At 35.0% G+C, this 23,300-nt stretch overlaps 1 protein-coding gene across 1 annotated transcript in view; it reads left to right on the top strand.

Annotated features, from left to right (window-relative positions):
* LOC149578448 (triosephosphate isomerase, chloroplastic-like) overlaps positions 1-23,300 on the top strand; it is a 59,284-nt gene that overhangs the window by 5,744 nt on the left and 30,240 nt on the right. The window contains exon 4 of the mRNA XM_089829188.1: positions 11,805-11,928. Within this exon, the coding sequence (XP_089685314.1) occupies positions 11,805-11,928 (124 nt within the window). The remainder of the gene's footprint in view (positions 1-11,804; positions 11,929-23,300) is intronic.

Here is a 23,300-nt window from a genome sequence, read left to right as displayed (position 1 = left end):
TAATAATGAAAACTAATATTATAACATATATATAATAATAATAATAATATTTTACAATCATCCTATTTACATAAGTTTTTAATTTATTTGAAGTACATAATATTTCTATCATCACAACATCTAAAGAACAAATTAAAATGCATTTCTTACTAAGGGAGACACCTAGTTTTTTATCTTTGCTAAATGGCCACTTTCTTTCTGTCATTATATAAAAATATGTACAGTTACAAACATAATTAATAAGTTTGTCAGCGACGGGATGTGCAATTATGAAGATATCAAGGTGTGCGAAGAATGGAATATGACACAATGGCATACATCGTCGCTTAAAAATTACACCCGATGAAGGCCTATGTAGCTGGTGCAAATATTCGTCTATTTAGCTGGTGCCAGATAAGCAAAATGCCAACTGATGCAGATCAAGAGTGGAAAATCCCCAATGGAGATGTCCAAACCTTGTACCAAAGAGTCACACAACAAAAATAGATCAAGATGCAATAGAACAACAATATTTTATTAACGGGAGATCCAATTACATTGAATAATCATCTAAATGTTTTGGGCTGTAAGGCCTTCCCAGTTACGACCACTGCAAAGGAAATCCACTAAGATCCAATCCTAAATCTACCAAGTCCTAACCCCGCTAGAGCTTTTGCAAGGATTCTTTCTCGATCCTAAATCCCCCCTTTTGATGCCCTCATACAATCACAAGCCCTAAATTTATACACATTAACCACTGTAGGTTGGCATTCAAGATAATATATATCCCAAGACAAACATATTAGACTGGTTAGCCTAAATTCCAAATTATTACAATAATTAATTAATTTCTTAGGAGTGACCCAACCATTGGGTCACCCACACATAGGTCCACCCCGAGATCCAGTCCCATCAAATGAAAACTTCCACCATGATACTCATCAACAAACTGGTGAGCATGACTGAACCGGTGATGTGAAGGATACAACCAGTCAGATTGGTGAACATGACTGAACAGGTCATATAGAAAACACAACTAGTCAAACTGGTTGGCTAAGAATATGTTAGACCTCACAATTGACAACACTTGAAGAAGTGCAATTGTAGACACAACCTCTACGAATAACAAGTCATAAACCCTTTTCATCGTGCATGCTAGGAATCTCCACAAATCAACCACACACAAAATCTCTGTAAACTGTCCAAAACAGCGGAAGACCAAAAAAATAAATTCCTTCAAGATAATGCACAATTGCCAAGAACCCAAGATGCTCTTGCATCACCAACATCCAAAACATGACGACAATGATAATCATGACAAAAGTGCCATGTTCATATATAAATTCCCAAAGAGTGACTTTTGATATTCCTATGTATATGCTGCTTTGACTTTTCTTCCATTTGGCATTTGACCTTTTTATTCTAACCTATGGGAGGCTGAGGAGAGGTCTCAACTACTTGATTCATGCCATAGCAAAGACGACATAGCAAAGATGACAAGGAGAATTGTATGTTGTATATTTGAGAAGAAACTTAAGTATAGGCTGAACAAAGTTTATAAAAATCATTGTATTTGCCTATTTTGAGCCACACACTCCCATGAGAGCAATTCTTCTGACATCTGATTTTTTCACCCTTCATTGATTTTTTTCCCAACTCTATATATCTGAATGGTATTGCTTTTAATACTTAAGTACTTCATTTCTTTGTTAATAACACTTTGATGGCTCCATTAATAAATGTAATTTAGGAAACCAAGTAGAACAACAAATAAATTGTTTGATTCCCTAGGATTTAACTATGTAAGGGGAAATTGCAGATCAAGGAAGCTTAGGTATTGTCACTTTTAGCCAGGTCTTTCACTCTTTGTTTTCTAGTTTAAAATCTTTGTGCCAATCATAGATGAAATAATTGTCGAGATTGAAAGACTCGCCAGTATTTATGCCATTAATTTGGCACAAAAACCTGACAATCAAAGAATATAATACATGGGATGCAAAAATATAAATTCTAACTACATTTTGACTGATTTCTTTTGCTCTTGTGAAAAAACATCCTCACCTTCAATGAGGTCATTTGCAGTGATTTTGTGCCAATGAGTGAAGAACTGTAGCTCATCCAGTTGTAAGTGCAATTGGAGCTTGGTCGTGGTCAACCACATGAAGAAGAGGAATTATTTAGCTCAGAATTGCCTCAAATACCTTGTCTTTGTGTAATATAACCTTTGGTTGTGCACAAGGAAGTTTGAGGAAATATTAGGTGCTCCAACTGATTTGAATGATATTGGTCCTTATAATGATTGGACAATGGAGGAGCAACTTTCATTGTTTGCCAAGGATGACATATATGATTTGGAGAGGTAGGCTACGGAGGAGGAGGAGGGGGTGGATTTGGATTCACATTGGATGACATTGAGGAGGATGAGGAGGTTGAGGATGATCATGAGCAGTCATAACTAGTGCTAACAGTCACAACAGACTCTTGGGACTAGACCCTCTAGTTCTCTACCACTCCAGTAGTTTTTCCTAGAGCTGGTAAGAGGAAGATGCAAAATGTATTGATGTTGCATTTACTTTTACTTTCACAAAAACAGTTTGCTATTTTTTTTGTGCCTCAAACTACCTGGCTACCAGCTATCAACATTCCACATGAGGATGCCATTTTCTACCCAATTTGCATTTAAATCAATTAAATTATCTAGACTCAGCTTGTTTCTTTTATGTACTCATTTATTGATTCATTGGATGCATCTTCTCATTGAAGTTTGAATTTGTTTTGCATTTCTAATTAAATTTAAGCAATTTTTTCAGTTGCCATGTTTTCTGCTGAGTTTTTGCCTAGTTTTTCAATTATGGTGCCAATCTTGTTTGTGTTAGCATTTTTTTTTGTAGTTCCATTTATGTTTCGTACAATTGTTACTTTGCTTTATTTTGTGCTGCTAATCTTTGTTAAAATGAAGTTATATTTGTTCAATCCTTTTGGGACCATGAATATTGTAAGTTGATTTGCATTATAACGACAAGATCTTAGAATGAAGAATCACAGCTTGATCAATAAAATACTTTGACAAGTAAAGAAGATGGACAAATAAGGTGAAGAGAACCTTGGGAAAAGAGTTGCCTCACTTGAAGCTAATTTGTAGTTTATGATAAAAACCCAAGAAAGTTTCATCAAACAACAAGAGCTGACTTTTCACTTTAAGAATTAAACTTACATGCATAAGATGGAATATTCTTTGAGTGGAATAAGAGCAACCCCTTTCGAAGAGGATGAATAAACAAAAGATTTAGGGATAGTACTTGGATGGATGTTAGTCCAAGGTAGACAAATAAAAAGTCAGGATAAACCAAAATTTGAAAACAAGAGTAGACATTAAAGCTTTTGAAGGACAAGTTGCTTCTGAAATTCTGCTTTCAATGTTGTAACAATAATAGACATTGAAGGTTGATTTAGAAATTGTTGGCAAGGGGGTAAGCAAATGGAGGCTTAGATCAAGCAAAATGGGAGGTTTATGGTAGCATGCATGAAGTTGGTGAATGTTTCTTTTGCATATTTTGAGATGGAAGGACAACTCTCATTTTGTCGGGAAGTATCCTACATACTTTTAAGAAGAAGAATACGCTGGTAGGGTCTAGTTTCAAAGGATTTAAAGAATTTCTTTAGAAGCATTTCTATCTCATTGGGCACAAATAGGCTTGTAATGCCTAGTTGGGAAGGTTTTAAAGAATATAAGTAGAAGCATTTCTGTCCCATGAGATACAAAACTGATTAAAATTAGGAAGGGTTTAAAGAATATCAGTAGAAGCATTTCTGTCCTGTGAGACAAAAAACTGATTAGAGCATGCAGGTTCACACTATATAATTATATGAAAAAACCTTTGATGAATTGGCATTTGGAGGAAGAGGATATGATGATATTCATGGGGAAATTATACCCAAGCATAAGAAAAGAGTTGTCTATAGAAAGTCTTAAGACTTTGATGAAATGTTTGCATAAGCTTGGAGAAGCTAAATGAGGGTGGGTCATCTTAGCAAAATCAATAATCAATTAAGCCCAAGAAGCAACCAAAAAAGCCAAATAAATTCTACAAAGGTTAGTGACAAGGTAGGAAAAATGCTACTACACATTTTGGAAGGATCCTAAGAACCATTGTGGTCATTGTGGTAGAGAAGCACTACTCAGAACTTCTGCCAGACCTAATGAAGAACAAAGGAAGTTTTGGCATGTTTCTCATGGAAGAAAAGGGGGCAAAGGGTAGTTATTTTGCCAGTTGAAAAAGGAAAAATCTATGCTTGGAGGAAAGGAAGTAGTAGTGAGAATTGCTTGCATCATTGCACCTGCACAAAGAATGCAAAATGGTCTGCATTTTCAAAGTATTGGTGAAAGCAGAGGATTTTGAAGAAGGAAAAAGCTGGGAAAAAAGAGAATATGAGCATGCATGAACTTACCAAAGCTGACCGTCATGATTATAAAAGCAAAAATACCTACTATTTTTGAGATTCAAGAAAATTGTCAAGCAACATATGAGTTAAATATTTAAAGAAACAAAAGGTTCAATCGGTTTTGCATGTCAATTTTGAAAAGTTCCATAATAACCCCTTTTTTTATACATACAATAGGAGAAAGCAAAGCCTGAGCCATTATAGAGGAGTTAAGGAGAGACAGTGTCTCCTTGGCTCATTGCTTGAGCAAGGGAAAAAAGTAACCATTTAAAATTATGTAGAATTGGAGCTTCAAGATACAGCTTCAGACTTGCTATGCCATTGCTAATTTATATGACAGTGAAGGCAATAACCAAGCTTGAGAAAAGATAAAGGTTAAATGAGTTTTCCTAGGCTAATTCCTGAAGCAAGTGAAGAAACTAATAGGGCAGCTGGGAGTATGAAGAATTGGGGCCCCAAGATATTGCTGTAGATTCAATGACACCATTCCTTTGAAAAGACATTTCTCGAAGACTAATCTCAGTGTATTTTAGTCAACTAGCATCCTTTATGTATATCCATTTTATTTCCTATTGAGTATAGATAAACATCAGCGTTCACATGAATTTACGTGAGTTCACAATCTCATAAAGATAAGCTTCTTATAAAGAGACCAGTTTACAGATGATATTACACCATCATAATTACATATGTTTCAAACTAGGTTGCATGGGTACGTGTACTAACAGCCCTGGGACGCGTACCCACATACCCAAGTACTGGGTACACGTACGACAAGTACCACGTACTCAGTGGAGAGCATCATAGCTGAGGACCTTGATTAAGATTTCAGATTTTTTTTTTTTGGTTTTTTATTTGTGTATCAGCCTATGTTCCCCGGGGACGTGTACTTGGCCAAAATACAGGAGTTTCCGAGACGGGGACGTCCCGGGGACGGGGGGATGGGTATGGGACGTCCTCCAGCCGTCCCCCAAAAAGGCAAATTACTAGAGGACGTCCTCAACGTCTGTCCCCAGTACAGAAAGGGGACGTCTAGACGTTCCTCAACTGTACCGGGTATGGCCAGCCCGTTCCCAAATGTTTTTAAATTTTTTTTTTTGAATGTTTAATTTTTTTGAATGCAAAAAAAAAAAGAAGTGAATATTAAAAAATAATTTTAAGCCTCCTAACTAGGTCGCTGAGGTGGGCCCCACCACTGCAAATGCGGTAGAGGCAGAATAGGAGCAGCAGTAAGCTTTATTTGTCTATGTTATGTTTTTTATGTTGAATGTGAACATGATTATGATACATTGATACTTTAGTGCAGCCCTCTAGCCTTTGGGCATATAGCTTTAGGCATATTTAGATTTAGATTTTCAGATTTATCATGTTTATCATTATGATATTGTTCATTGATATTGATATGCATTTTGACAATTGAGTACGGAAATTGGATATTATTTCCTAGATGGCATTCAAATGTTGTATGTTATGGTTCTATAATGTTTAAATGACATGCTTTGTGCGTAGTTTCATATGAATGACATGTATATTTGCAAATTTCAATGTATATTTTAAAATTTTCATATATATATAGCAGTCCTCGTTTGCCCCCCCCCCCCGCCGTCCCCCCCTGTCCCCAAAATTGCCATAAAAATTTGCCATCCTAGAACCCCGTCCCCTGCCCCCATACCTGAAACTTGGGGTAACATAAGTATCAGCTTGTTGGTTATCAAGCTTAATTCAATACATAATCAATTTGAAACTTTGATACAATATTAATTTACAGTAAACATTATCAATGTTCGAGTCAAAAGTTTATCATTTGCAACATGTCATTGTTATATGATTTATGATCTTCTTGTTCGTGTTTCAAGTCTACCTTCTTTCTTATGCATCTAAACATTTATCATATATTATTATCACAAACGTATTGTAAATCTGAAACTGAATTCTATACATCACATCTGCAAGCTTTATCAATATTCTTGTCTTGAAAAACCATTGTCATGACTCATATTTTCAGACTTTCTATAAATATTTAATTAGATTTAAAAAAAGTTTGATGTACCCAAGTACCCCCGTCCCGATTTTGAAAAATAATTGTACCAGTACCCTAAGTACCCAAGTACACCCCCATCCCTGTGCAACCTTGGTTTCAAAATACAAAAAGATATCGATTTCTCAACTCAAATATCATTACCCCTATATCTACCAATGCAACCCATCTATATGATCCTTCAGTCCATTTAAGGACCTTGTTATTCTGTGCAACAACTCTTGGTTGTGGAGGGACAAACAATGGAGGCAAGACAACCAAAGGAGAGGCCTGAACTGGCTTACCCTTCTCAAGTATGGCTTTCTCCATCAAATCATGTAGCTATTTCTTTAGGTTACACTCTTGGTTGTAGAGGGACAAAAAATGGAGGCAAGACAACCACTGGAGTGGCCTGAACTGGCTTACCCTTCTCAAGTATGGCTTTCTCTGTCAAGTCATGTAGTTATTTCTTTAGGTTATTCAGGGCCAAATCAAATGGTGGCACCTCTCTCTGTGCCTAGGCAGTGGAGTGTCTGTAAGCTATCTCCTTTTTCAGCACTCTAACAACATATTCATTCAGCAGCTTGATGAACTTCTCATCTAACTTCATTATGATAGTCACTTGCATAACAATGCTATGATATATGGCTACTGGCTATTGGGCAACTCATTTGCACCCGTTCCCTGTGTTTTTGTGTTAAGAGTGTTATATTTACAGTCTTAGGAAGTGCATTTTTGTGGCACCGTAGACAACACTTGATATATGAGCCTCCAAAGAGACTCAGCACGGTTTCTAACTCTACCATTAAAAATGTCTTCATTACACATTTTCCATGTGGACCATATCATTTCAACAGAAAGAACAGACCCAACTGAACTGCTACTGCTTTTTAGGCCCAAGAACTTTCAAGTTAGTAAGTTGAAATAATGGTGCAAATATAGGCCAAAAATAACCCAAACTTTCCTGGCAAAGGAAAGTCAAAGAAAATATGGAAAATAGTAAGATAGGTTTTGCAAAAGGAACAAATATTAACATCTCCAATGGCTTTTTAACAGGCAGTTTATGCAGGAAGAAGCCCCACATGAAGCGGGGATTCTTGGGTTCAACAAGTCTATGCCACAAGTTAGCAAGGTGTTTGCTCCAATCTGATGGTCCAAGGTTCATGTTCTAATGGGAGTTAACATGTTTAATGACTTCTTGGCTATCAGAGAGGATTTTGTATACAAGTTTGGCTTTAGTGTTGGGAAGACTGGCACCATTAGGCCACTTAAGGGGTAATATTTAGTCAAGTTTGGCTTTAGTGTTGGGAAGACTGGCACCATTAGGCCACTTAAGGGGTGATATTTAGTCCTTTAAAATTTATCTTGTTGCATGCTTCTCTCATCATAGTATGTGTTCTTCAATGTGATTGAGGAATACCAAATTTACACTGCAGTTCCTGCCGACCGATAATCCTGCCCTCTTGGATGATATCAAAAAAGTTCTTAATACCCTTGCTAGCCCAGCTTCTTGCATAGCAGCCCTGAAAGAGAGCCAAGGCTTATCCCCATGCTTGAGATATCACCATATTGATTTTTCTCCACAGATCTTGTTATTCTCATCAATGCAACTGTTATTTTCGATTAGCTTCCTAACGTGCTCCCAGCTTTTCCAAATGGCTTTGAATGCACTGGTTCCTGTGACTTTGATTGCAAAATTACCAGACAATTAAGTCATTAATATGGAGACCCTTCCAGGATGAGGTATTATCAGGATTGGCTCTGGCTATATTGTTTCTAACCAGCACCTTCCAAAGGTCTTCAGCTAGTGTAGCTTTGGCAATCCACTTGATGACAAGAGTAAGCCCTTGTGTTGTAAGGTCTTTCAACCCCAACCCCCCCACTCTCCTTACCCATAGTGCCAGAGGGATTATTTGTGTTCCATTTGCTGAATTTTCTCTCAATTTTGCCCTTAATCCAGTTCCACATTCCTTGCAAGTTGGGATTGACTGAAAATGGGATACCTAAGTATTTTACTTGATGTTTAGGGTCTCCCCTTGCGAGATCAAGGCTGTTGCACCAGCTAGGAGGTTGATCTACGCAATCTAGCATAATTGATTTAGGCAGTGACACCTTGCTTCCCAAGATTGCACAGAATAAGTCAAGCTTGTTCGTTAGGTTACAGACATTATCCTCAGCAAGCTCAATGGTAATTGCTGTGTCATCAACAAATTGGACATTAGATATATCTTCCCCATTAGGAAGTTCTATACCCTTAACTCTTGGAGATAGAGAGTTGTCTTTATGTCTATGGTATAGAGCATCTGCAACGATGACAAAAAGTTCAGGTGCCAATGGGCAACCTTGCCTTATTGACCTTGAAAGATCAAAAGCTTCAGATCTCACTTCATTCACCTGCTCCCTTGCATTAGCTTCATTCAAGAGAGTTAGGAAACCCAAACTGTTGACCATCATGGCAATAAATTTCCATTCATTTCTGCTGTATGCTTTCTCATAGCCCAGGAGCAACATGCAGGCCTGCTGATTAGAGTCCCGAGCCTAATCCATAGCCTACAGAAAGTGATAAGGATTTCCAAGATATATCTGCCATTCACAAACCTAGTCTGGGAAGGCTTGATAATATGAGGAAGAACATTCTCCAGCCTTAATGGCAGGATCTTTGCCAAAATTTGGTAAGATACATTCAACAGTGTAATAGGCCTCCAGGTTTTGATGAATGTTCTATCTCCTTCCTTGGGAATAAGTTTGATGAGACTCGAGTTGATGTCTACCCCAAGAGACATGTTATGAATGGCTTCTGTATAAATCTGGAGGAGTTCATTGCCTGTCCAACTAATATTGTTTTCATAGAGCTCCATTGGGATTCCATTCAGCCCAGGGGCCTTTTCGTTACTCAAATTCTGAATAGCATTGTTCTCATCCACAATTATATAGGTTTGTCAAGCATAGCTGTCTCTTCAGTAGGCACCTTTTTAGGAATGATGCCACTGAGTTTTGACCTAGCATTTTCCATTTCCTGTCCAACATCTTCAGAAATGAAGAGTTTCTTATATTAATGTGCAAAGGCCAGAAGAATTTCATCTTGGGAGTTAAGGTCTTTCCCTTCTTTCCAAATAGACTCAATCCTCTCTCTAGCTTCTTTGGATTTGAGGATCTGGACGAAGTACCTAGCACCCTTATTACCATGGCTGATCCAATTAAGTCTGGCTCTAGTTTTGACACCTTGATTCTTGAAATATTGCAACCTCCAGAAGGAGTCTCTGGACTGGGTTGCAGACTCCTGTTTAGTAGCAATATTGACCAGGTTACTCTGCAGGCACTCTAGCATGAAATAGGTTTTTGGAGTTCAGATTCCATTCTTCTCTTATCTTGGCTTTCTTTATGTCACTACCTGAAAAAGGGTTTAGCAGCTATTGATGTTCTGGGATCATCTCTCAATAGCAGGTTGGTGCTTCACCACCACTTCATTAAACCATCTGATAATATTAACAATAGTATTAACATCTTCATCTTTTAGCTGGGTAAGTTTCAAAGCTAATCCATCTTGCCCCCCTTCTCCAAAAGAGCCCTACCAATTTGAAAAATATCAGCAATAACAGGGTGGGGATTCAATAGGGAAAAGGGGCTGACTTGAACACTAACACTTGTGTCATCCTTCCTAAAATTGAAAACATCCCTATGAACATAAAATCTCTCAAGTTCTCTTATTTCCATTTTGAAAACTGGACCAAGTATGCCAAAATGCCTTTATAACTGTATTTGCAACCTGCTAAGGGGTCAAAAAGTTTATGCTTATTAATCATATTGTACCAAAAGAGCATTTCACATGCCTTTCATTCAAACTTGTCACCTCCGATCTTGACTTAAGGAGCCTCAACCATGTTAAAGTCACTTCCGGTGATCTATGGAATTCTATCTAATTGAAACATCCATTTCCACAATTCAATTCTATCTCTATGATCATTGCCAGCATGCACATCAGAGATATCTGTCTCTTTATCATCAATTTTATATGTGTTCCAAACCAGTCAGTGATAAGGGGAACAATTCTAATTTGGAACGTGTTTGGTTCATTTAGGCCCTACTAAATTAGCATCTCCTCCCTTTCCTTTCTGGTGAGAAGTGGTGAATGCTCTCACATCTTTCCATATACATTTCAAGTTAATATCCAGAGAGAACCCGACAGCCTTAAACTCTTGGAGCATTAGTATGTCTATTTCTTTATCATCATACCTTGTCCTTAGATATTATTGTTGAGTACACAATTTAATGAGCTGCTATGATTGCATATAAAATTTCCTTTGCATCATATGTGACTGCTTTGCTCTTAAGATAATATATTTGGAAGAATTTTCTCAGCCTTTCACCGCTTTCTTTTTATGTTGTAAATGGTGTTATGCGAAGTATTAGTCTTGAAATCAGTATAACTATTGTATGACAGAATAGGAGGTAACAAAACCTACACTGAGATGTTGAAGAGGTTAGAATAGATTGGAACTCCTTGCCTGATTTCTTGAGTAAGTGAAAAACATGAGGGTAACCCTTCAAAATTACAGAGAATTGTGGTCCCAAGAGAGTCCAGTAAGTCAGTAAGTTAGTAACATATTTTCTTTGAGAAGCCAATAATTACTAATACTAACTTGAGAAATTCCAATCAACTGGGTTGTGTCTTCTACTGTTTGCTGCAAGGGTTTGTTAGTATTTTTTCTATAATTCTGAAATGCACATTTGGGCAGATCTTCTTGTATGCAAGTTGTATATGTGCTAACAATTATATGGTTGCAATCCTATTGTTTGATTCTAGATGCAAACTGCATCTAGTGCTTCATTTAAATTATGATTCTAAAATACATGATATTATTTGCTATGCTACAAGTGGTGTACTGTTGTGAAATTTAATTAATTGATATTTACATATTTACTATTTTTGCCCAAAAAGTTGCTTTTTTAATAGTTCAATGCTTTTAACATTAATTTCAGATTCTGGATAGTTATGTATTTTAACTGCAAATAATTTTTTTGTGCTATATTGTTGTTGTTGAAGTAATACTTCTTGCAATCTTATCTTGGATAATGATGCTGTACTGTGACTTTTTTGTGAGATATAGTTTGAAATACTTTAATGCATTCTACCCATTTCCTTGTGGCATGTCAAGGGATTTCTATTCAAAGTTTTCTATTTATGTTCTTCAACATTTGAGCTTCTGGAGAATCTGTTTCCATTTTCTTCTTTATTTGCAAGAAAATTTGAGTGCAGCATTTCTGCATTGCAAGAGAATATGTTGTATCATATTTGAAGTACAGTAACATTTCTCTATGTAAACTATCAAGTGTGGCCTCAATAATTGTTTGTCCTCTTAAACAGATATTGTGGTGGCACCACCATTTGTCTATATTGATTTTGTGAACAGCATTTTAAATGATCGTATAGAGATTTCAGCCCAAAATTCCTGGGTTGGCAAGGGCGGGGCGTTCACTGGAGAAATCAGGTAAACCAAATTTTTGAATAGAGCTGATTGAGAACTCTAGTTATGTTTCTGAGCAAGTAATAACTTCATTAATGATGCAACTAGTTATCCACAATTTTCTCCATTACTTTGAAATAGGTGTCTGGTGATGGAAATAGGTTGTTTCTGTTGATGACTGTTCTGTCTATTAATCTATACCAGCATGTATGCTTGAAGTGGGTTTCTTTTCGATGTTTCCCCTCAGATGGTGGTAGGGAATGTTGCAAATGCCATTTAACATGATTAGCTTGGGTCAAAAGACTTATTTGCACACAAAGGAATGCATGAGAGAAGGTCATTCATTTTGTGTTTTGTTTTGCAGCTAACGGCTATAGACAACAATGAAATTCTTAAGCACTAACAACCCAGACTTTTTAATGGATGTTATGTCATCGCATAACTTCTTGTCAGCTGTTCATAAACTAGAGACAGCTATGGCTTACGCTAGACTCTATTTATAGATGCTAAATGTAGAATTTAATGAACTGTTTGTATTTTGTAAAGACCTTAAGGTCTGAATGATCTGAATCTTTTGTTTTTCTTGAACTACTAAATTTGAAAATGGACTGCTCACCTAATATAGATTCAAGAAAGGAAACTGATTTCTAAATATCTTTTAGACCATTCAAACATTTAAATGTGCTTACACATATATGCTAAAAGCTGCAGATCCTGGAATTCTGATTTATTTATAAAAAACTGGCTCAAAATCTTTAAACAGCAGCTGTTGGCTTACATAACATAGAATTAATAACAGCCTTCAAGCTACAGATATTGCAGACCCAAAATAGAGTTTGCACAATAAATAGCAGAGCAGAAGTGATACATGGGAATTTCGTCCTTTCATCAAACATGCATAACTGCGAGCAAATTATTCAGCATGCCCAGAAACAAAGCAGAGGCTGCTATTTAAGCTAATTAAGGGAGGTTTTGGAAGCTGCCTTAACAAGAAACTCTAGGGTGGTTAGTGTGAAAGACAAACAAGAGAATTGTTACCTATGAGAACCTTAAGGTGGTTTGCTACTAGAGACAACACAAATCAAATTTCCTTCTAGGAGACAACTTTCACTACAAGGCAAACCAAATCGAATTTCCTACTAGGAGACAACAGTACAAAAATGGGCTCCTTCAAGAAGTTGGAGTTTCTTACTAGAAACTTCAAGACCAAAAATCTGATTCTTTTTTTCTTACACGAGATAAGACTGCTCATCTGACAGCAATCTGATCTCTTTTCGAATTTTCTGGAAGGAGACAAAAGTTGTCAGTTGGAAGCCAACACTGCTGTATAGGTCAAAGTGGCATCGACTTTATGGGCTCATTACACTGGTCTTGTTAGGCAAGTCATTCAACTTTGAACTTTACTAAAGTTTAACGGCAACAACATTATGAAGAGAAGACACCAGGATTTACCTTGGAGAACCTGCATCCAGGGAGAAAACTGCAGCAAAGGTGAGGTGAAGCACTCAGTTCTCCAGTCTTCAAAGTTAAGTACAATCTTAGTCCTCTTGGGCGTAAAGCCAACTTGATATTAACTTATTTCAGGCTACAAAATCACTCTGACTTGCACACTTTTGTTTTGCCCATGACTGTCTTTTTAATGCCGAAAAATGGCCAAGGACGAATGGGTGTGAACACAACCAACAATTGTTTTAGTCGATAATTGCAGCACAATAGTGTAAGATTGCATGCACGTGCACCAGTATCATCATCATTCATGAAAACAATACAACAAAACAAAAATACATCCCCATCTTCCATTGAAGGTAATACATTCCAACATGACACACGTGAAACACACATTTCCACTCGTGAAAGACTTTAAGTGTGGCAACTAAACAAGGGTACAAGTAAGAATAGGGACATGTCTGGCTGAACCCAAACACCAAATATAGGAGATAGATTACTTATCTCGACATACCTCGTGTCTAGGACCTAGTCATGCTCATCACCCCATACAAAATGAGAACCTAAAGTGATAGTGAAAAGATTAAAGCAATATAGAAAATAATTTTTATAATAGATTACTTATTGTAAGCATAAATGGAGAAGTGCATGAAGTAAGAAACATCATTTTATTCAGTTTAATTTGACAAGCATGTATATGTAATTGAACGAGTATAGCTAGTAACTTTTTTCACAATAAAAGCAACACTAGGAGACCCCTCTACCTCATAAGTTCACATATAGGTATGTTCTTTCTTTACAACTGAACAAAAACAGAATAAAGTCCATAGAATTAGAAATTTGCAAAAATTCCTTATTATACCCAATTCATTCTGAACCCTAGAAGGCAACAGCTTTTTGCCTTGAAATAAATCTCATTTCATGAGAAAATTGTTGACCAATTGTTGATCCAAATTTCAACGACCTTTTTGTATTTAAAGCACGTCAAAATCATTTTAAGATCCCTGAAATATGGCAAAAAAATGTAAAAAAGCATTGCAAAAGCCTGTAAAACGCATGAAAATAAATGAATCACTCGAAAATAGGGTTGATTTCAGGATGGAAGTGAAGTCAGTGCTGAATCAGTGTTTTTTAAAAAATGGTTATCATCAATGAAATTAGAAAAGGCCTGAATCATCGAGATAGTGTTGAAGCAGCTAATGATTTTGTTCTAAATTGTGGTTTCAATATTGACCCGAGCTCTTTAGACGTCTCACCTCATGTTTTCTGAATAGATCAAATATATAAGTAATTTTTAAATTATAACTATTATGCAGTATTATTATAGATGGGCCTTTAATGGGAAAGCAACAAACCTTTATAGTTTATAGTTAATATTATGAAGCAGTTTCAAAATTTAAGCTATTATTGACTGTTAATATGTATTAGTAGCATAGAAGTAGAAAATGACAAATAAATCGTGATCGTACACAATTAAAAGAGAGTCAGCACATGCAGCAATTTATTTCTAAAAAAATTGGAGATTTTTTGGTTAAAGACTTAAAACGTTTTTTTTTGCATATCAGACGATTAATTGGCAAAAATCAACAGTTAATCAACAAAAAAATTGTAGGAAACTTGTGGAAACCCTAAAAGCAACATTGACGAGAAACACCTATAAAAACATAACGTGATTCTCTACAAGATCGATGCATTATGTTGAAGATGCAACCAAGATAGTTGGGTTGAAAGCATTGTAAAGTTCTAAAGTGTTGCAGAGTTGGGAAGTAGTGTGGGAGAAAGATGATTACAAACAAAATGTTCCTTTCTTTCTGCATTGAATGTATTGTATAACTTGATTGATACTATTTCTTTGTTAGCATTGATTGAATATATTGTATAACTTGATTGATACTTTTTCTTTTTTAGCATTGAGGTAGTTCATATGTTTCATTTTTGCAATATGAAGCAAAAGAAGATACAATAAAGCTGCCTTATTTATTTGTTGCATTATGACTTAAAAGAGCTAGGTAACAACATTTTGCCTTATTTATCTTAGAGAAAACAAAGAACCCTCAATATTCAATATAATCATTTTAGGCTTTTCAGTTGTGACATATAAGTTCTTACAATTAATTAAATTGCTAGATATTTCAAATTCTACTCAAAATTAAATTAAATTATCCATAAATTCTCAACATTTATATAGTTATTTTGGTATATACATTTGTATATATCAATTCCCGTGTATATCATGTTGACTTTGTATATAATTGTTTGTTGAGTATATATAATAAAATTAACTTGAGATAATTCTAGAAAATGATATCTACTTGGATGAATATGAAGATTTTATTTTATTGAGAATATTTTGTGAAGAAAGCTTTCATCTGATTTTGTAGAATAAGAAAACTCACATCATATTTTGGCACTACTTCAAATCATAGCTTGATTGAAATTTATACAAATAAAATCAATGCTAAAACTTTCAGTCCTCCAAGTAAAAAAAATTGCTTTGCATAATCTTTGTAAGTCCTTTACATCTATGCTATGGAAATGTCCTTTAATTTGAAAAAAGTAGTCATCGACTTATTTCTCCAAATTTTGACAGTTTGTTTTGTAAATCCAAAATTTCCCCATTCTTTCAAAACATCCTACTTTGGTTTTCTGATTTATTCCCTAAACCTTATGTAAACATGCAAGTTGACATTTTAAGCATTCTGTGGTGTAAAGAAAAACATAGTGGATCTGGGGGATAAAGTTTCACTCTCTTGGTTTCTCAAAAACACAAGTTTTCATCCCATTGGTAGGGTAAGTTTTATGCCTGCCTTGTTAATTTTGTAAGTGCCTACTGATCTGATAACAGATCGGTCTGATCTGTTCTTACATGATATAGATTGATCAAATGTCCTTGCTTTATCCTCCTTATGATATCAGCGTCTATCCTTAAAATGCTAGTTTAGATTTAAACTAAAACTCCTCTGTGTTAGTATTAATTAAACTTGTTTTTTTAACGAAAAGTTCACCGACTTCTAGGGATAAGTTAAAGGATGTTTTGGAAGGGACATGTCCGTAGGTCTCTCTATTTATAGTGGGTATGGTTGATGTCTAAGAGCACACAAGAACAAATATTAGTCTGCTCCTTAGTCAATACTGCCCACATACGACTTGCAGAACAAAAGACAGTTTTCAGAAAATATTTCTAATTTAATTCAGGACAATAACTTGAAGCTATTCATAGCAAGCTGAAAGGAGAAGAAGAAGATAGAATCTAATCACTGATTCAGTCATAGAATTTGCAGAAACTTTACATGGTATCAGAGCTCTGGTAGTCGAACCTAGGCTCTGCAAATTTAAGTAATCAGACCTTAAACATATCTAGCACCTTTCTCCTACCTTCAATGGCATACACAATCAGACCAGAGAACAGGTTTGATGGGAAAGAACACTTTGATGCTTGGAAATTCAGAATCATGATGATTCTTGAAGAAAATAATGTAAAACAATTTGTTGATAAAGCATCCAAACAACCTCCGATTGAACCTTATAAATCTATCTGGAGCAAAGGAAATAGGAAAGCCATTCAAATCATATTAGATGGAGTAAAAACTGATATCGTACCCATGCTTACAAAACATCAAACAACATTTGATATAATGAATGCATTACTAAATGCATATGAGGTCAACAATGCCACTAGAGTTCTCACACTGAAAGACAACTAAATCACATACAAATAAAGAAAGGAGAATCAATAAATTCTTATTTCTAAAGGGTTGCCGACATTAGAGATGAACTATCAAGTATAGGAACCATTATTAGTGACACAAAATTAACCGTAATGACTATAGATGGATTATTAGATTCATGGGAAACTTTTGCACAAGGAAAAAGTGCTAGAGATAAACTTCCTGACTTCAACAGACTTAAGGGGGATTGTCTTCAAGAAGAATCCAAAAAATTAAAGGAGGGAAATTGAAAACAGAAGATGAAGAACTTCATGTTCTTAATACAAACTCCTATAAGGACAAGAAGAAGCATTTCAAGAAGAAAAAGGGAATTCAAAAGAATGGAAAACCCAAGAAAGATCTATCCAAGATAAAATGTTCCAAATGTGAAAAGTTTGGACACTACAGATCTAATTGTCTTGAGAATTCTAAACAACAAGCAAATTGTACAAATGTTACCAGGGAAGAAGATACCTATGATCCTGATAATTGTGTATTGTATTCATCACTATCAAATGAAATCTTAGATAAAGCATGGGTCTTCTAGACATATAACAAGACACAAAGAAGCACTAGACTCTATATCAGAAAAGGTTAATGGCGAAGTTACCATTGGTGATAATTCAACACATTCCATCGAAGGAATTGGAAATTGCACCTTGAAACTAAAATCAAGAAATTCTCTTCTCCTCAAAGGAGTACTCTACATATCAGGAATAAAAAGATATCTAATCTCAGTTACAACACTTGAAGATGATGGGCATAATGTTGCATTCATGGACGGTAAAGTAATAACTTGGGCAAAGAACTCCTCAATTAAGAAAGCGAAGTTGATTGGTCAGAGAAAAAGATATTTGTATGAATTAAATTCAGAATCTAGTCGACCTATTCAAGCCTTAATTCATGAAGCTGCAGACATAAATCAAATATGGCACAGAAGTTTAGGGCATCTAAATTTCAAAACCTTATCAACTATGGAGAAGATGGCTACTGGGTTACCTAAACTAAATAAAGACCACTCAAGCATATGCAAAGGGTGCGCTCTGGGTAAGAATACCAAAAGTTCATTTCACGATAGCACTAGAAAAACAAATAATGTGTTGGAATTAATTCACTCAGATTTATGTGGACCTATGTCTATTCCTTCTCTTGGAGGATTTTGGTAGTATATTTTGTCCATAGATGACATCTCTAGGAAAACATGGATTTACTTCTTAAAATGCAAAGAATCAAAAGAAATCCTAAAGAGATTTAAAGAATTCAAAACATTAACTGAGAACTTATCAGGACATAAAATTAAAACTCTTAGAACTAATAATAGAGGTGAATACACCTTAGATTTGTTCAAAAACTTTTCCAAAGAAACAGGAATTAAAAGAGAGTACACTGTTTCTCATAATCCAGAACAAAATGGGGTAGCAGAAAGAAAGAATAGAACAATTATGGAAGCTGCTAGAGCTATGATATTTGATCAAAACCTAGAATACTATCTTTAGGCAGAAGCCTCTTGTACTGCTGTCTATATTCAAAACATAAGCCCTCATTTTTACCTTAGAGATAAAACTCCTGAAGAAGTATTTACTAAGATTAAACTGAATATAAGTCATCTTAGGATTTTTGGGTGCCCCGTATATATCCATGTTTAAAAAGAAAAGAGAACCAAGTTAGAACCCTCTGGGAGGAAAGGTATTTTTGTAGGGTAACATCTAAGGCATATAGGATTTTCATACCTGGACAGAAAAGTACTGGAACTTAGTAAGGATGTAATTTTTGAAGAAGATCTAGCATTCAAAAGAGCCCTAAGTTTTGAAGAACTTTCTCCTTTACCTAATTCTGAAAGAAATACTGAGTCTGAGTCTTAGAGGGAGAACATAGAAGAAATTGAAGATGAAATTCAAAATCTAAATCTTGGAGAAACTCAAAATTCAAAAAAAAGACCACTTTGGGCCATTAAACCAGTCAAGGAAGCACAAGACTTTGCTGCACCTTCCGGAACAGTCAAAGAAAGCAAAAGACCTAAAAGATTTTCTAGTTATACAACAAACATGAGTGGTTTATCCAAAACAGAACCAACCAATTCTTCAGATGATATTAAACATACAACTTGGAAAGAAGCTATGACAGAAGAATACCAATCTATTATGAAGAATAATGTTTGGGAAATTGTTCCAAGATCTAAAGGAAAATCTATTGTTTTTTCCAAGTGGATATTTAAAATAAAGCATGCTGCTGATGTTAGCATTAAGAAATATAAAGCTAGATTTGTAGCTAGAGGATTCTCTCAGAAAGAAGGGATTGATTATGAAGAAACTTTTGCTCCTGTTGCCATATATAACTTTGTAAGAGCAGTCCTAGCAATTGCAGCATCGAAGGGATGGAAAGTACATAAGATGGATGTAAAAACAACATTCCTAAATGGAAAGACTGCAAAAGACGTATATTTGGAGCAACTTGAAGGATTTGAAACTCATGATCCTAACGTTTTTGTTTGTAGGCTCAAGAAAGCTCTCTATGGGCTTAAACAGGCTCCAAGGGCTTGGTATGAAAGAATTGATAAGTATCTCATCGGCTTAGGATTTTTCAAGAACGAAGCCGATCCAAATTTATATTATAATAGAGATAAAGATGATATGGTAATTCTGATACTGTATGTTGATGACTTACTAATACCAAGTAATGATCATCTTATAGATCAATGCAAGAAAGATCTAATTAGAGAATTTGAGATGAAAGACTTGGGACTCCTTCATTACTTCCTACGACTGGAAGTATGACAAAATTCTGACAATATCATACTTAATCAAGGGAAGTATACATCGAATATTGTGAAGAGATTTGGAATGTGGAATTTCAAGATTATGTCTTCTCCAATGGAGACTAATCTACATAAACTTAAAGAAGTAGCAACAGAATCACCTTCCATAGATTCCACTATCTACAGACAAATGATTGGGTCCCTTATGTACTTAGTAAATACAAGACTTGATAGTTACTATGCCATTAATGCCTTAAGCTAGCGTATGTGTGAGTTAAAGGAGATTCACTTAGTTGCAGTTAAGCACATTATGAGATACTTACAAGGCACTCTTAATTTTGGGCTCAAATATGAGAAAGTTGATTTAGACTTGCATGGATTCACCGACTCAGATTGGGGTGGAATGTTTTAAAGACAAAAAAAGTACTTCAGGATTTTGTTTCAGTTTAGGATCAACAATGATATCTTGGATATGCAAAAAGCAGTCCTCAGTAGCGCAAAGCTCCACAGAAGCCGAATACATTGTAGCAACGATGGCTTCTTGAGAAGCAGTTTGGCTAAGGAAGTTACTTGTGGGATTATTTGGGCAAGCCATGAATCCTATGATTATTCATTGTGATAATCCGAGTTCCATCAAGCTTTCGGTGTATCTAGTTTTTCATGAAAGGTCCAAGCATATTGAAATTCCTTACCATAATGTAAGAGATATGGTAGATAGGAATATTGAAAATTAGAATACATTTGCACTGCAGAGTAGATAGTAGACATACTCACCATACCTCTATCTAGAGTGAAGATAGATCACTTCAGGAGAAGATTTGGTATGGTTGAATTGTAATCCATTTATATTATTTAAATTATTAATAAAATAATTTTATTATCAGGCTATTGACTGTAATGGGCTCCACCATTTATCTTCATTATTTAAGAGGTGACAATCTCTGCGATAATGAACACATGTATAAAAAACATTATGAGAGATGACGATCTCTTAGATAATGTGCTAAACAGTATAGTTCTACTGTAAGATCTAGATGAGTTCAGGATCATATTGTGATATAGACATTGCTATGTCTATAAGTCATGATTTGAATAAAGGAAGAATTTTATTATTCACTGGGGTTTATCCTGTGTTCTGGTAGATCTTAACTCAAGATCATGTTGTGATATAGGAATACCAGTATCTATGAGTCACAACTTGGATAAATGAAGAACTTATATTATTCTTCAGATTTATCCTGTATATTGTTATCACTAGTAGTAGTGATTTGTTATATCACAGGTTTAGCAATATGACATTGTATCATGTGTTCTATGATACCACATGCTAAGAAGATTCAAATAGATATAGAGTATCAATTCTTGCTTGTTCATCTTTATTGATGTTGCTAGATATGATCTCTCTCAGTATGATTATCAAGTTAAGAGGGAGTGTTAATTCTGTAACTGGTAATCCTACTGATTTAATAACAGATCGGTCTGATCTGTTCTTACATGATATAGATTGATCAAATGCCCTTGCTTTATCCTCCTTATGATATCGGTGTCTATCCTTAAAATGCTAGTTTAGATTTAAACTAAAACTCCGTTATGTTAGTATTAATTGAACTTCTTGTTTTAATGAAAAGGTCGCCGACTTCTAGGGATAAGTTAAAGGATGTTTTGGAAGGGACATGTCTCTTGTAAGGACATGTCCTTAGGTCTCTCTATGTATAGTGGGTATGGTTGAAGTCTAAGAGCACACAAGAACAAATATTAGTCTGCTCCTTAGTCAATACTGCCCACATTCCAGAACAAAAGACAGTTTTCAGAATATATTTCTAATTTAATTCAAGATAATAACTTGAAGTTATTCATAGCAAGCTGAAAGGAGAAGAAGAAGGTAGAATCTAATCTCTGATTTAGTCATAGAATTTGCAGAAACTTTACATGCCTAGACATTCAAACAGCCTTTTAAATACGTATTAGTTAAATCTTAAAACTATGTTTGCAAAAAGATTAAAATCTACAAAATTTTCCTTAGGCAAGAAGTGAAAATGATCACCTACAGTATGCTTGTGATAGGAGACTAATCCTACTCAGTTTTACTAAAATAATTCACCTATACATGCTTAAATGACACACAAAGTCTAGTTTTTTAACACCAACATAAGTGGAGGCTAAATATGCATTTTATTCTATGACTTCATTAATTTAAGTTCAGGAATGATTACATAATATGATGATACAATTGAAATCACTATGTTCCCAACTACCCATTTTAGATATATAGAAACATGAAAAATAATACTATATCGACTTCAATTAGAAATAAATGATAGCTACAAAATTAGAAAAGATGGTAGCTACAAAATTAGAAAAAAATGATTCATTAATGAAGAAAAAAATCTTTTTTTTAAAAAATTACTAAAATTTCTATACAGTTTGAAAAGATGAGCAAATAAAATAGAGCTGGCTAGACCTGAAAAAAATGGATTTTGCTAAATAAATGTGACTTTGGTACCTAGAATAATCTTCTTTAGATGAAAGTTGAGTTGGGAAACTATCCAGGCCTCCTACAAGATGTGCTTGGTGCAGAATTCGATTTTATAGCTTACATAAGTATGTGCAAATATTTGAGATGCCCTGTGCTACACTTGGAGATTGAATTGAAGTGGTGAGCTTATGAATTATCATCATTGGTTGGTTTGTCACTAAATAGACACTTGGTGGAAAACTATATAAATCATATCCACATTACCACATAATGGTTGTGTTTGCTATTTTTCTTTGGTTGTGGCTGGTTTGTTGGTAAGCAACAAAGTGAGTTTATAATGTGCTTGGTGCAGAATTCGATTTTATAGCTTACATAAGTATGTGCAAATATTTGAGATGCCCTGTGCTACACTTGGAGATTGGGTTGAAGTGGTGAGCTTATGAATTATCATCATTGGTTGGTTTGTCACTAAATAGACACTTGGTGGAAAACTATATAAATCATATCCACATTACCACATAATGGTTGTGTTTGTTATTTTTCTTTGGTTGTGGCTGGTTTGTTGGTAAGCAACAAAGTGAGTTTATAATATGCCAAATCTACTCGTAATTGTGGCATTCTTTATCAAAGGACTGATGGCTAAGGTCAAATAGGATATCGATTCTCATTGAGATGGTTCAGTTGAAACTCAGAGATGTGGATATATTTTCTTTTTGGGTTCAGGAAATATTTGATGGCAAAGTAATATTCAATGCAGAGTAATAAACACACGTTTAATGCTAGTTGCAAGGCAATATGGTTAACCCTTTTTTCCAGAATTCACAGCTTCCTCATATTACATATATCCATTTTTTTCTGTGAATTTAAGGGGTCTTAGGTTTATTGAAGAACCAAATTAATGAAAATTATCATTTTCATACATAGATAATTTACCAATTTTTTCTATTTTCCCCTTTAGTTCCCCATTTATATATATATATATATATATATATATATAATTATTTTACTTTTT

This window comes from Cupressus sempervirens, chromosome 1 (assembly GCF_028749045.1).
Source record: "Cupressus sempervirens isolate cs-2001-9-10 chromosome 1, ASM2874904v1, whole genome shotgun sequence".
NCBI lineage: Eukaryota > Viridiplantae > Streptophyta > Pinopsida > Cupressales > Cupressaceae > Cupressus > Cupressus sempervirens.
Note: the sequence above shows the minus strand (reverse complement) of the source record. Positions and strands in the feature narration are given on the sequence as shown.